Here is a 12421-nt window from a genome sequence, read left to right as displayed (position 1 = left end):
GCCCTGCCATGCTCCCCTCAGCTAAGGGCTCTTCTGGTTTTCTTTGTGCTTGGTGGGGCATGTGGCCCCTGGAGAAACCCCAGCCCTGTGCACCTCCCACCCTGCACCCCTGAGAGCAGCTTGGTCCCATGTCCAGTGCATCCCGGGAGCAATCACAAAGGCCCTTCTCCAGGAACTAGGCTCTGGGCAGCAGGTCCATGTGGTTCCAGTCCTGTCCAGCAGAGCTGCAGCAGTGCTTCAGCAGCTCTTTAGCAGAGCTAGGCCAGCTCTGTCCCCATGAGGCCTAAAGTGGTAGCTGGTATGGATGCAGGGCCCACTGGGGGAAGGGACTGGCTTGGGTGTGGGGGCCTGCAGCTGCTAGTGGCCAATGGGGCCCATCAGAAAGGCCAAGAGCAGTGTCCATCCTCAGTCCTGGGAGGCCGAGGACCCCCAGGGCTGTCAGCTGAGACCCTGCGGCCAGGGGACAGAACACCCAGAGTGCTAGGGAACACAATGGTGGCATATTCTGTGGGCTCAGGGTCACAGGGCACAGAGGGCTCCGGGGTCTTCTCTCGGGCCTGAAAGTCCAGCTCCTCATAGTCCACGGAGAATACGGGTCCTGCGGAGGAGGCCTCCTTCTTTAGGGGGAGAGGAGGGGTCATCCCAGAGCCCAACTGAGAAAGGGTCTATGCCCCACAACCCAGCCCCCACTGCCTGCCACCTGGTCCCTCACTCAGGGCAGGGGAGCCCTGGTGGCTGTCCCACCATGGCTCCTGTGCAAACTGGGGAGGCAGCCCTTCCTCTGGTTCTGTTTCCCTTCTAAGATGTCCCTGGCATTCTTGAAGATTTAGGAGTCCAGAAGCTCCCTCTGGCGTAGGAGAAGCTGAGCCCACCAGACCTCACAAGCTTTGCATGTAGTGGCCATGGGCCTGAGACAGCAGGGCATGGCTTTGGGGATGGAGCTCATGCTTCCATGGTCTTGGAAGGGCGGTCCTGGCTGGATGTGTGGATCTGATGCAGCCCTTGGGCCGACTACCCCTCTGCCTCTGACCACTCAGGAAGGCAAAATGTGGCAGGCCAAGTGTGAAAGGGACTCACTCACCAGGGGCTGGTCAGCATTGCTGGTTCCTCCCGTTCCTGCAGAGAGAGAAACCCACTTGAAACTGAGGGGCAGACACAGAGCCGACCTCCTCAGGTGGGGGTCTTACGCAGGGTCCCAGCTCCAAGGGACATCAGCAGTTCATCCTAGGGCAGGGGCTTTGGGCCGGGCCCTGAGGCAAAGCTGTGTGGCCCCTGAGAGGCTCACCTGGCCCCAGTGTAAGGGTTAGAATCCCTAGGTGGACCAGGAACTCAGAGGGGAGCACCCACCGGTTAGCCCCTGGGCTCATGGCACAGGGGGCACAATCAAAGGCCCTCTCATGCTGCCCAGAAATGTGCCCTGCACAGTGGGGCCCACAGTGCAAAACACATGAGGGAAGAAGATGAGAATCATTGAAGAGTGACTTCCCGAGGGCCCTGACTGGGACAGGGGAGGCCCTGCTAGTCAGTGTGATTGCACTCCTGCTACCTGCTTGGGGCCATGGAGGCAGGAGCAGCTGGCGGTTTTGTCCAGGCTCTAAGTCAGCAGCAGAAGCAGCTGGAGGTCAGGTTCCCGTGAGGTACCCTTAGGTCTCTCCCAGGAAAGCCTGACCCAGAGCTGTTGGGTGTGCAGAGCCTCTGGAAGGGGCTCTGAGGGTTGGCCAGCTGGCTTGTTCCCCCTGGACAATGGCACCAGGAGAGATGGTGCTCAGCCCAGAGATGCCCTCTCACCTTCAGAGTGATTTTAGTGAGGACCAGCTATCCTGGGTGCCTACTGCGGCCCTCCACAGTCACCAGGGTGTATATGGGGTAGGGTGTTCCAGGTCCTCATGGAGGTCAGGGTGTGTGGTGGGATGTCCCAGGTCCTCATGGCGTTCATGGTATGTGTGGGGTGGGGTGTCCCAGGCCCTCGTGGAGTTCAGGGTGTGTGGGGAGTGGTGTGTCCCAGGCCATTATGGAGGGCAGTGCATTTGGGATGGGGTGTCCAAGTCCCTCACTGAGGTTAGTTTGTCACAGGCAATCATGGAGGCCAGGATGTGTGTGGGGTGTTGCTAACTACCCCAATGTGGCTTTGTGGTTGAACCCCCCAGGCTTTACTCCTCTGCTGACAAAGCTGTTTTGTGACATCCTGTGGTGGCCTGAGGTTTGGGGCTAGAACAGGTAGCTCTGGGCCTCCCCAGTGGTCAGAGCTGAGATGTGCCTGCTCCTTCCTTCCACTCCCCCCCGCCCCACACCAGCCTCAGACCCCTGCCTGGCATGGGGAGGGTGGCAGGGCTCAGGCCTGAGGAACTCCAGAGAGACTATGGTCTGGGAGGGGTCTTCACTGCGGAGGGGAGGGATGTAGGAAGAGGTGTGAGGAGGGATGGGAGAGGGGAGGGATGCAGTGAGAGGTGAGGGAGGGAGAAAGGACGGATACAAGGAGAGGTGCTGGAGATATGGAAGAGCTGGGGAGGGAGAAGTTAGGGTCAGGGTTAGGGCAGGACTTGGGCAGGGCCTGGGCTCTACTCTGGACGGGAGGACTGTGGCAGGTGTTACCTTGAGTGGCCCTGGGGCAGGTGGTGGCCAGGACCCAGGCCAGCAGCAGCAGCACCAGGACTCCCACCAGGACGCTCGTGACGCTGACCACCAGGCCTTGGATCTGGCCCGCTGGGCTGGGGGAGGGGCTCGGGTGCGCTGTGGGTAGCTCTGACACTTTCTCTGGAAGGGCACAAAGGACAGGGTCAGGGCCCACGGTCAGAGCCAGGGGTTGGGGTGCAGGGTCAGGGCCAGGGGTCAGGGCCTGGGGCCTCAGAGACTCGTGGGGCTGTGGTGGTTCCCAAGCGAGGGTATGGGCCACTGTGGCCCTGGGTGTGGAACCGCCCTGGACTGTTGCCAGGTGGGCCCCACTCTTCACACAAGGGCTGGCGTCTCCGCCCATCATCACGCCCACCACCTGGGTCTGGAGACCGTACCTGTCACGGTGAGCTTCGCGTGGGGGCTCTCTTTGATCTGCGTGTTGGGAGCCAGGGAGATGGCTCCACAGAGGTAGATGCCACTGTCGTTGAGCCTCACGGCCACCACACTCATGTGGAAGTCACGCCCATTGGGCAGCGGTGTGACACGGAAGTGGCGGTCGCGGTCAGGTTGGCTGCAGTTCTTGGGGTCGGGCTGGATGCGGTCCTCAGGGTAGGCGGCCAGCTTGTATGTCTGGTTGCTAGGGCTCATGCGGTACAAGTTCAGCACGAACTTCCCGGACGCATGGGAGAAGCTGCAGGTGAACGTGGCGTTGGCCCCCTCAGGCACCGAGAGTTGAGCTGGTGTGAAGGTCAGGGGCCTCCAGGGCCCATTAGGGAGACCTGGGGTTGCAGGGAGGTGAGGAAGGGCCAGCCAGCCTGTGAGAGCTCAGCATCCTCTGCGTGCCTCAGGCTGGAAGGCTCTGGAGGTCCCGGGCTGGAATCCCCTGAAGCCTCGACAGGGCCCCAGCCTTCCTTGACTGCCATGATCCCCTCCACAACCCCCGCCCCTGCAGAACTTCATGAGAGCTGAGGCTGGGTTCTTCCCAGTGTTCTGGCTCTGACCTGGGTCCCCCATCTTCTCCCAAGAGCCTTCACCCCCTGCATGCGTTGACTTCAGGTCACCAGTCTCCAGAGGGGGTGGTGGGACGGCTCCCAGGCCTGACTCCTCATGGCCCCGTTCTGCCATCCTGGACCCTGGTGCTGGGCGTCCTGACCTGGTTCTGTCCATGCTGCTACAGTGGAGAGTGAGGTCACCAGGGGCTATGCGGGGAGCTGGGGGCTGCCATGAAGACCCGGCCCTGTGGGAGACGGCCTTTTGGCAGCCTCGGGTGCAGGGTGTGTTCCATTCTCAGGACAAGCTCAGAGCTGGGTGCCAGGCCCCAGTGCATGGGGCCCACTAAGTGTGGGCATCACTGCCCAGGCAGTTGGTGGCATAGGCCTTGTCCCACAGCAGGGCCTGGGGCTGTAGCTCCCAGCAAGCAGTTTCGGGGGCAGCTGCCATTGCCTCCCAAGCGGACAGACCTGGTCACCCCCTGGGCTTCCTGAGACAAGGACTCACCGAGACTCGCCTGCTGGGGCCTGCCCAGGACCCTTGCACAGCCACCCAGAGGCCCCAGTGCTACTACCAGTGCCCTGCTCCATGGGCCCCCTCATATGTGTCCTCCGCCCCACACACACGCATCCACACATGCTCACATACCCTCTCCCGCCCATCCACACAGGCACACCTGTGCTTGCCAGAACATTGCACCCACATGAGGCACCCACATCATGAGCCAGCAGATCCCCCATTCACGTTCGAGGCCACTACACATCCCGACTACACACAGCCAGCTTATCCACCACCATGTGTTTGGACCACTGTGTGTCTAAACCACATGCAGCCAGCACATCCAGCACCACGTGTGTCTAGACCACTACCTCATGTGCAGACCACACGCTACCAGCACACCTACCACCACGTGTCTAGACCACACGCAGCCGGCAGGCCCACCACTTCATGTGCGGATCTCACGCAGCCCGCACGTCCACTGGGGCCTTCCCTCAGCAGTACTCATGCGTGTCCTCTCTATACATCTATTCAAGAAGCATGCACAGCTCTTCACATTTAATGCTTTAAATAAATAATAGGACAAGTTGGAATCAGATCTGGTAAGCACTGTGCTGTGGTACCCAAGCCCCAGGTCTGTGGCAGGGTGTGGGTGTGGCGACTATAGGGACCTCTGCTCCGGGCCTGACAGCCTTGCTGGCCCCCTGCATCTAACCTCCCCCTCCACCAAATGCCAGCATCCCCACTGCTGCCTTGCATCGCCTCCTCCCGCATCTGAGATAGAAACCCAAGTCCCCTCACAAGTTCCTCCAGTAACCTCTAGTCTGGTTGGCACCCCCCCACCAGTGGCTCCCAAATCCACTGACATACCTGGCCCAACCCACCAAAGCCTCCAGATAGACTCCAACTCCTCCCTGGCCAGGGTGCCAGGCAGGGACCCCCCCCATCCCTGAGGGTCCAGGAGGACATAGGCACCTCCCCCGTTTTGAGCAGGACCCTCCCTAAAGGCCCCTGTAGGCTTCGGGCTCACCAGGCACACTGGGACTCCTCCTGCTGTCACACCTGACAGGACCTTCCCACAGCAGACCCTGCCTGGCCACTGGCTCCATGGCTGGGCTCTGGGCTGCCCCTGTGAGGCCTGCATGAACAATTGCCCCTGGACCCCAGCCCGGCCTCACCCTGCTGTTCTTGGCATGGGCCCTCACTGGCCCCACACAGAATATGCTGTCTGCTCATTGGCTTATTTGTGGTCCCTTGTGTGAAATGTGACCTTGACCAGATGGGACCCTTGGCTCCTGGGCCTTGTCACCCATGGGTCTCTCCCAGCCCTTTTGGCTGGTCTCTGCACAGTGGCCCAGGCCCTGCAGCTCCCGGGTTCCACCTTGCGGCCCTTCAGGACATGCCTCGTGGCTCCTGCTCCCTCCTGGCTGCTCCTTGGACACACCCCACACACTTTCCTGTCTCACCTGTCTCCCAGTGTCCCTGTGGCATGCCCAAAGGTGGCAGTGGCAGGGGCAGGCATACTGGGGCCACTGAGGTGAACGGCAGGCCAGGCCAATGGCTCGCCATGGACACAGGTGGAAGGGTGACCCTGGCACCTTGCCACTCTGGAGCTGGCTTTGACCAGGGGACATTTCCAGGTGGGCCAGTGCAGCAGGACCACAGGGGATGACCCCTGGCTCTCAGCACCTCACATGGAGGAAGATGAGCTCCCAGGAGTGGCCTATCAGGGCCACTGGGGGTCAGCCTGGGGCACAGGTGGAGACCCTGCTTGGACATGGCTGGGGGTGGACATGGTACAGAGCGTGGTACAGAGCAGAGACATGCCCAGTGCTGCATTTCTGGAAATGCAGCTGACGCCTTGGGCAGCATCTCTGAGCTCCATCCCCGGGCTGGGCTGTCTTGTGGCCGTCTGGTAGGCAAGGGATCAGTGTTACCATGGGAACTGTCGCCCCCATATAGCCAGGAAGCCCCATGGTTGGGCAACGAGAGCCAAGGACACTGCTGAGCTCTGGGCACTGGGCCAGGTTGTCGACTCATCCCTACATGGTGAATGTCTGTCATGTGATTTTCTATTGCTTATGTAATCAAAAACTTCAATTTTGTCAATTTATTTGCAAAAATGAATAGAGGTCCCTGCATTTTCCTTGATCCGTCTGTGTCACTGAGGTGCCTCAGACCTTTTCCATTTGGGTCACACTGGCCCTCACCCAGTAGGCCTCGAACCCTGGGGGCCCTGTTTTGGAATCTGCTGGGAGGGGGTAAATCTAGCTGAGTCCTCTGCCTCCCCTGCCCCCCTTGTCTGCTGAGTAGGGGTGGGGGCTACCACTTGGGGCCAGGAACCCAGCAGCCCCTCCCTTCCCCCTCCTAGCCTGTGTCAGTGACTCCTGCTCCCTGGGGGCCTCAGGTGAAGGTGCTGAGGGGAACTGTCTGGCCCCTGCTCACCTGGGGAACTCCCATCCAAGGCTTACCTCACCTCATTCTTCCAGGTCACCTCCTCCAGGAAAACTTCCTGACCTCTTTAGTTGATAGAGAGTCCCATCAGGAAGGTAAATATTTATTTATTTATTTATTGAGTTGGAGTTTCACTCAGTCACCCAGACTGGAGTGCAGTGGCCGCTCCCAGCCACCGCAGCCTCGACCTGCTGGGCTCCGGCGATCCTTCCGCCTCAGCCTTCCGAGAAGCCGGAATTACAGGCGCGCGCTACCACGCCCGGCTGATTTTTTGATTTATTGTAGAGATGAGGTCTCGCCAAGTTGCCCAGGCAGGTCTCGAACCCGCGGGCTCAGGCAATTCACTCACCTCAGCCTCCCAAGGCACGGGATTACAGGCTGAGCCACCAAGCCTGGCTGGGTAAATATTTAGAATGACCTGGGTATGTTCCTGGGTAAAGTCACATTTGAGACATTTCCATGGGATTTCAGTTTCTCCAAGTTTTCTCTCTGGGTTCCACATAGGAGGGTGGGATGATGGGAGAGGGCTGTGTCCTGCCCGAGGTCAGGAGGGGGAGGCCTTTCTGGGGCAGAGCCCAGGCCGTATTCGCTAGCATCACTGGCCTTTGAGGGGAGCTCAGACCAGGCCCAGCTTTGCAGAGAGGCCGCCTCACACACAGTGCCTGCTGCAGCCACCACTAAGGCCTTGTTTAGGCGAGAGCCTCTGGAGAGTCCATAGCTCATCAAAAGGGACCCAACAGGCACACCAGGAGGGACTGAAGCCCTGTCTGTGACTTTCTGGTCGATCACAAAGTCTGGGCTCCTTGGAACCAGCATCAGACACACCTGATAGCCCCATCCTCATCTGTATTCTCCAGGGGCACTGGTGGCCAAGACAGAAGAAACCTGGAGGAATCTGTGGCCAGCAGCAGCAGACCTCTGACCAGGTTCCCATCAGAGAAAAGGAAAGTGCCAGAGGCTGTGCTGGGGCTACTGTCCAGAGGGAGGGGGCTGTGAGGTCAGCTTTGTTCCCAGAAGCCCTGGCTGAAGGATGAGGAGGGAAGTGTCTTCTATTGTCTGCAATGATGGCTTGCGTGGTCTGAAACATGGCAGTCATGTGTAGAGATGGGATGTGTTGTGGGCTGGGCTGTGTCCCCCCCATATTCTTCTGTTGAAGCCCTGACCTTAGGCCCTCAAAATGTGGCCTCGTTAGAAATAGGTCATGGCAGATGGATTAACCAATGTGAGACACACTGGAGAAGGGTGTGCCCTGCCAACTAAAAATAAAACTCTGTGCTCCCCACTGACTGAACGTACCCCCCCTGTAGCCAAGGGAACCCCCCCCAAAACTTAAAAACTGAGTCCCAGCCATGATAGGGCAAGAGGTCATACGCGCCTCATTATACCCCCACCTTTTGACACAGCTGGCCAGCATTAATATTAAAATAGAGACCATAAGACTAACAGAGCAGACTCTGTGTCAATAAGACACCAAATTATAAACAGGACCTAAGACCATGCCAGGCAAAGGTTAAGTCATGCACCCTACGCTTGAAGAATACACTCTTTTTTAACTGCCACAAGATCTCTTCTCTAGCAGCTAAACAAACACCGGCCTCCAGAGAAGCAACATTAAAACAGTCACAACTCATCCAGCTCACAGAGGCCGACTAGCTGACCCCTGTCCCACCGGCCACAACTACAGTTTTGATTAGACAAGGACTGATGTCATTGACTTTATCTTGATTAGAGACCGCCGAACATAGACTAGTTCTGGCTGGTGTAAAGTGCTTCTGTGTCCTGAAAGGATTTTTTGACACATAGGGCTGAACTACAACACATTTAAATGTCAAGTCTTGGTCAGGCATGGTGGCTCACGCCTATAATCCCAGCACTTTGGGAGGCCGAGGTGTAACTCTGGGTACAATTTCCCCTTACAGGACACAAGTCATGTTGGATTAGGGCTGTTGACTTTAAAAAAATATATAATACAGTTTTTAAATTTAGAAAAGGAAGCCAGGTGCAGCGGCTCATGCTTGTAATTCTAGCACTTTAGGAGGTGGAGGTGAGAGGATTGCCTGAGTCCGCGGGTTCGAGATCAGCCTGGGCAACTTGGTGAGACTTCATCTCTATTTAAAAAAAAGAGTAAAGCCGGGCTCGGTGGCTCAGCCTGTAATCCTGCGCCTTTGGGAGGCTGAGGTGAGTGGATTGTCTGAGCCCGTGGGTTCAAGACCCACCTGGCAGGCGAGACCTCATCTCTACAATAAAATCAAAAAATTAGCCGGGCGTGGTAGCGCGCGCCTGTAATTCTGGCTACTCGGAAGGCTGAGGCAGAAGGATTGCCTGAGCCCAGCAGGTCGAGGCTGCGGTGGCTGGGAGTGGCCACTGCACTCCAGTCTGGGCGACAGAGTGAGACTCTAATAAAAAATAAATAAATAAATAAAATAAAACAAATTTAAAAAAAGGAGTTAAATCTCTACCCCAAAGTGAACATGGTCATATGTTGCACACATATTTGTTCAATACACATGCATCAGGACCACCTTCATGAATATTCATAGTCTCTCCTATAACCTATTGAGTATCTTAGCCCCGAGGCAGCTTCCCAGCCTGTGGGATGCTACCTTGCAGGCTGTAACCCCTTTGAATATTTCCCTCCTTTTCTAAATTTTTTTTTGACTGCAGTCTCACTTTGCCACCGGAGTGCAATGGCACGCTCACGGCCACTACAGCCTCCACCTACCGGGCTTAGGTGATCCTCCTGTCTCAGACTTCCAAGTAGCTGGAACTATAGACGCGCACCACCAAGCCCAGTTAATTTTTTGACTTATTGTAGAAATGAGGTCTCACCAAGTTGCCCAGGCTGCTCTCGAACCCCTGGGCTCAGGCAATTCTCTCGCCTTCGCCTCCCAAAGTACTAGGATTACAGGTGTGAGCCACTGCATCTGGCTTCCTTTTCTAAGTTTAAAAATTGTAATTCAACATGACTAGTGTCCTGTAAAGGGAAATTGTATCCAGAGTCACACATGTGGAGCTGGAGGCAGAGGTCAGGGTGATGCGTCCACAAGCCCAAGAATGACAAAGTTTCCAGCAAACCCAGAAGCCAGAGAGACACCTGAACAGGTTGACCTCAGAGCTTTGTGGGGCATGGGTCCTGCTACATCTTGATCCTGGACTCACAGTCTCTGGCTGTGAGATAACATGGTTCTGATGTTAGAGCCACCCTGTCTGTGGCCTCTGTGATGGCAGCTCCAGCCAAAAAACACCACAAGCGAACACTGAAATATTTTGAAAATCTGACTCTAACAAATGTGTGGATGGTTTGGACAGCTTTGTAAATGATTGAGTCTCCTCCTCATCAGACCCTGGTAGGAGGTGACATTGTCCCCAAACAGTGGATGAGAAGCAGTAAAGAGGTTGTGGGCACCAAAGCTCACAGCTTTGATTTGAACTGTGTCCTGGAGCCCTGGGCAAGGACAGTGAGCCTTGGGTCTGAGATGTCCCCTGGAGTTCAGGGAAGCACACAACAAAGGTGTAATTGCCTGTGGGAGCGCCCAGGACAGTGAATGCAGGAACTAGATAGGGAAGGAAAAAAGATGTGGCAAAAATCTTACAGCCAGGGGTAGACACGATTGGGACTGTAAGAACAGGACTATAGTGACACATGCTGTACCTGGCTGAAGTGCTGAGCGCTGAGTGGCACAGGTGGGGAAACTGAGGCATGCTTATTGAGACTCTTGCCTGGGGTGCAAGCTAGTGCATCTGAATGTGAGGGTCTAGCTGCAGGGACCATCCTCTTTCCTACCTGGGTCTGGAGGGTGGAGTCTTACAAGCTGGGCTAAGGGGTGAGCCCTGGCGCCACTTTATGCCCTAGTTTCTCCTATCTCCTTCTGCCCTTGTACCACATCTCTCCCAAAAGGCCCCTCAAGGGACACCTTTGGCCACAGGCCCTTGGGCCACTGTCTCCCGCTCTTGTCCTCTCCAGGAAGTCTGAGGCTGACTCAGGGGCCTTCCTGGCAGAGGCAGTACTGAGGAAGGCTTGCAGAGCCCTCAAGGATCCCCCCAAAAGAGCCAAGGTGGGGAGCCCCAGCTGCTAGTGACAGCAAAGGTGCACAGGGACCCTGGGATGAACGCCTCAAAAGGGGCTGGGCTCGGTGGTTCAGCCTGTAACCCCAGCACTTTGGGAGACCAAGGCGAGTGGATTGCCTGAGCCCTAGGGTTCCAGACCAGCCTGGGCAACCTGGTGAGACCTCATCTCTACAATAAAATAAAAAATAGCCAGGCATGGTAGTACGCATCTGTAGTTCTGGTTACTCAGAACGATGAGGTGGAAGGATTGCTGAAGCCCAGAAGGTCGACACTGGGGTGGCCATGAGCGTGCTTGCCACTGCACTCCAGCCTGGGCGAAGGAGTGAGACTCCAACTCAGAAAAAAAGAAAAGAAAAAGAAAAAGAAAAAGAAAGCCTCAAAAGGAGTGTGGGGTTGCCCCAGGCATGCCATCTTATTTTTTCCTTCGTGGCCATCACACCCTGGTACCCAGCAAGTCCCAGAGGGACAGCCCCAGGCTGGCCAGGATACACTCTCCCCAGACCTTGGTGTCCCCACGTGCAGCTGGTGGGGTGACATCTTGGGAGGGACACTAAGTCTACTAGGCCAGGGGCGAAAGGCCTCAGAGGCGCAAGTGGCCAGGAGGCGCCTCTTTCCTCCCTCGCGGTGCTAGAGCAAGGGCCCCTAACTCCACATACCTGCGTCCTCCCCTGTCTCCCCAAAGCATGCCTCAGTGCCCAGAGTCAAGTCCAGGCACTGTCCGCCCTGGATTCAGGGCAGGGTCCCAGGCGGTTGCATTCCTGTTGTGAGGAGGCTGGGGACATACAGACAGTCTTCACTTGGATGGTCACACTTGGATAGCCTTAGAAAAATGTCACCTAATCTAAGCATCCACATCATAAAGCTAAGGTGAGTGCCCATCTGGACTGGTTGGTCCACAGGCACCCAGGTGTAGTGGAGCCAGGTATGGGACTCTGGGCTGCCTGCCCCACTGCTGTACAGAGGATAGCGGCTGCCCTGTCAATAGGACACTGAGGAACAGCTGGGACAGGACACAGGTGCTGCCTGCCCAAGAGCAAAGAGGACCACTAGGCAAGGCATCAGGGCCCAGAGAGGGCACTTCATCTACCCAAGGTCACACAGCACCAGGCAAGGGGCAGTGCTGGGCTGCCAGGCCTGGCCCCGCACAGAACCCTCCCCACTGCCTGCCTGGGACCCAGGAGGGGGGTCCACCCAGTACCCGACTCCCAGCCACCTGACCTCAACCCCACATACCTAGGAGCCTTCCGGGCCGCCAGCCCAGCTGAAGCACAGCCCACACCACCGGCCAGGGCACCTGTGGGATCCGCATGCCTGAGCCCAGCAACGCAGGCCGCCAGCCACCTCGGCTCAGGCAGATGTGAAGCAGAAGGGAAACTGTCCCAGGTCAGGTCGAGTGAGGGCGCCTGCCCCTCCTCCGCCCACCCGCTCTCTCTTTCTCCACCTCCCTGAGGGCGGGGAGTGCCAGAGGCCGTGGGGGGAGGGAGGGGAGGAGGCGAAGGAGCGAGTTGGGAGTCGGAGGGGAGCAGGATGGGGGTGGGGGAAAGAGCTGAGGGGAGGAGGAGAGGGAGCAAAGGGGGCTGGGGGAGAAGTGGGTGGGAGAGGGAGAGACAGAGGAGGAGGGAAGGAGAGCGACAGAGACAAAAGTAGATGGGAAGAGACAGGGCTGGGGGCGAGGGAGGGAGGGAGGAGACATGCGGAGGGCCTGGTGGCTGCCCTACCCACCATGGGTGTCTCTCAGCTTGAGCCCCTCCTCTGGAAGGTCTTTTTTTTTTTAGCCAGTCTCACTCTGCCACCCAGG

General features: G+C 57.4%; 1 protein-coding gene across 1 annotated transcript; it reads right to left on the bottom strand.

Moving 5' to 3' along the window:
• Positions 1-377: 377 nt before the first annotated feature.
• On the bottom strand, positions 378-11932 carry PDCD1 (programmed cell death 1). The gene is made up of 6 exons (XM_008063086.1): positions 11857-11932; positions 3009-3392; positions 2593-2754; positions 1286-1417; positions 1082-1116; positions 378-617 (listed from the first exon to the last, which is right to left on the bottom strand). Exons 1-6 carry the CDS (start codon positions 11930-11932, stop codon positions 378-380), a joined length of 1029 nt encoding a protein of 342 aa, XP_008061277.1.
• Positions 11933-12421: the final 489 nt, after the last annotated feature.

This window comes from Carlito syrichta, unplaced genomic scaffold, assembly GCF_000164805.1.
Source record: "Carlito syrichta isolate Samal-C Ts95f unplaced genomic scaffold, Tarsius_syrichta-2.0.1 Scaffold306547, whole genome shotgun sequence".
Classification (NCBI taxonomy): Eukaryota; Metazoa; Chordata; class Mammalia; order Primates; family Tarsiidae; genus Carlito; species Carlito syrichta.
This window is presented reverse-complemented; position numbering and strand designations above follow the sequence as displayed.

Coding starts and splice junctions, on each gene's coding strand:
- PDCD1 (XM_008063086.1), bottom strand. CDS start 11,932: ATGCGGATCCCACAGGTGCCCTGGCCGGTGGTGTGGGCTGTGCTTCAG. Junction 1,418..2,592: donor CTGCCCCAGGGCCACTCAAG/GTAACACCTGCC, acceptor CCCACTGTGCAG/GGCACATTTCTGGGCAGCAT. Junction 618..1,081: donor GCAATGCTGACCAGCCCCTG/GTGAGTGAGTCC, acceptor CTCCCCCTAAAG/AAGGAGGCCTCCTCCGCAGG.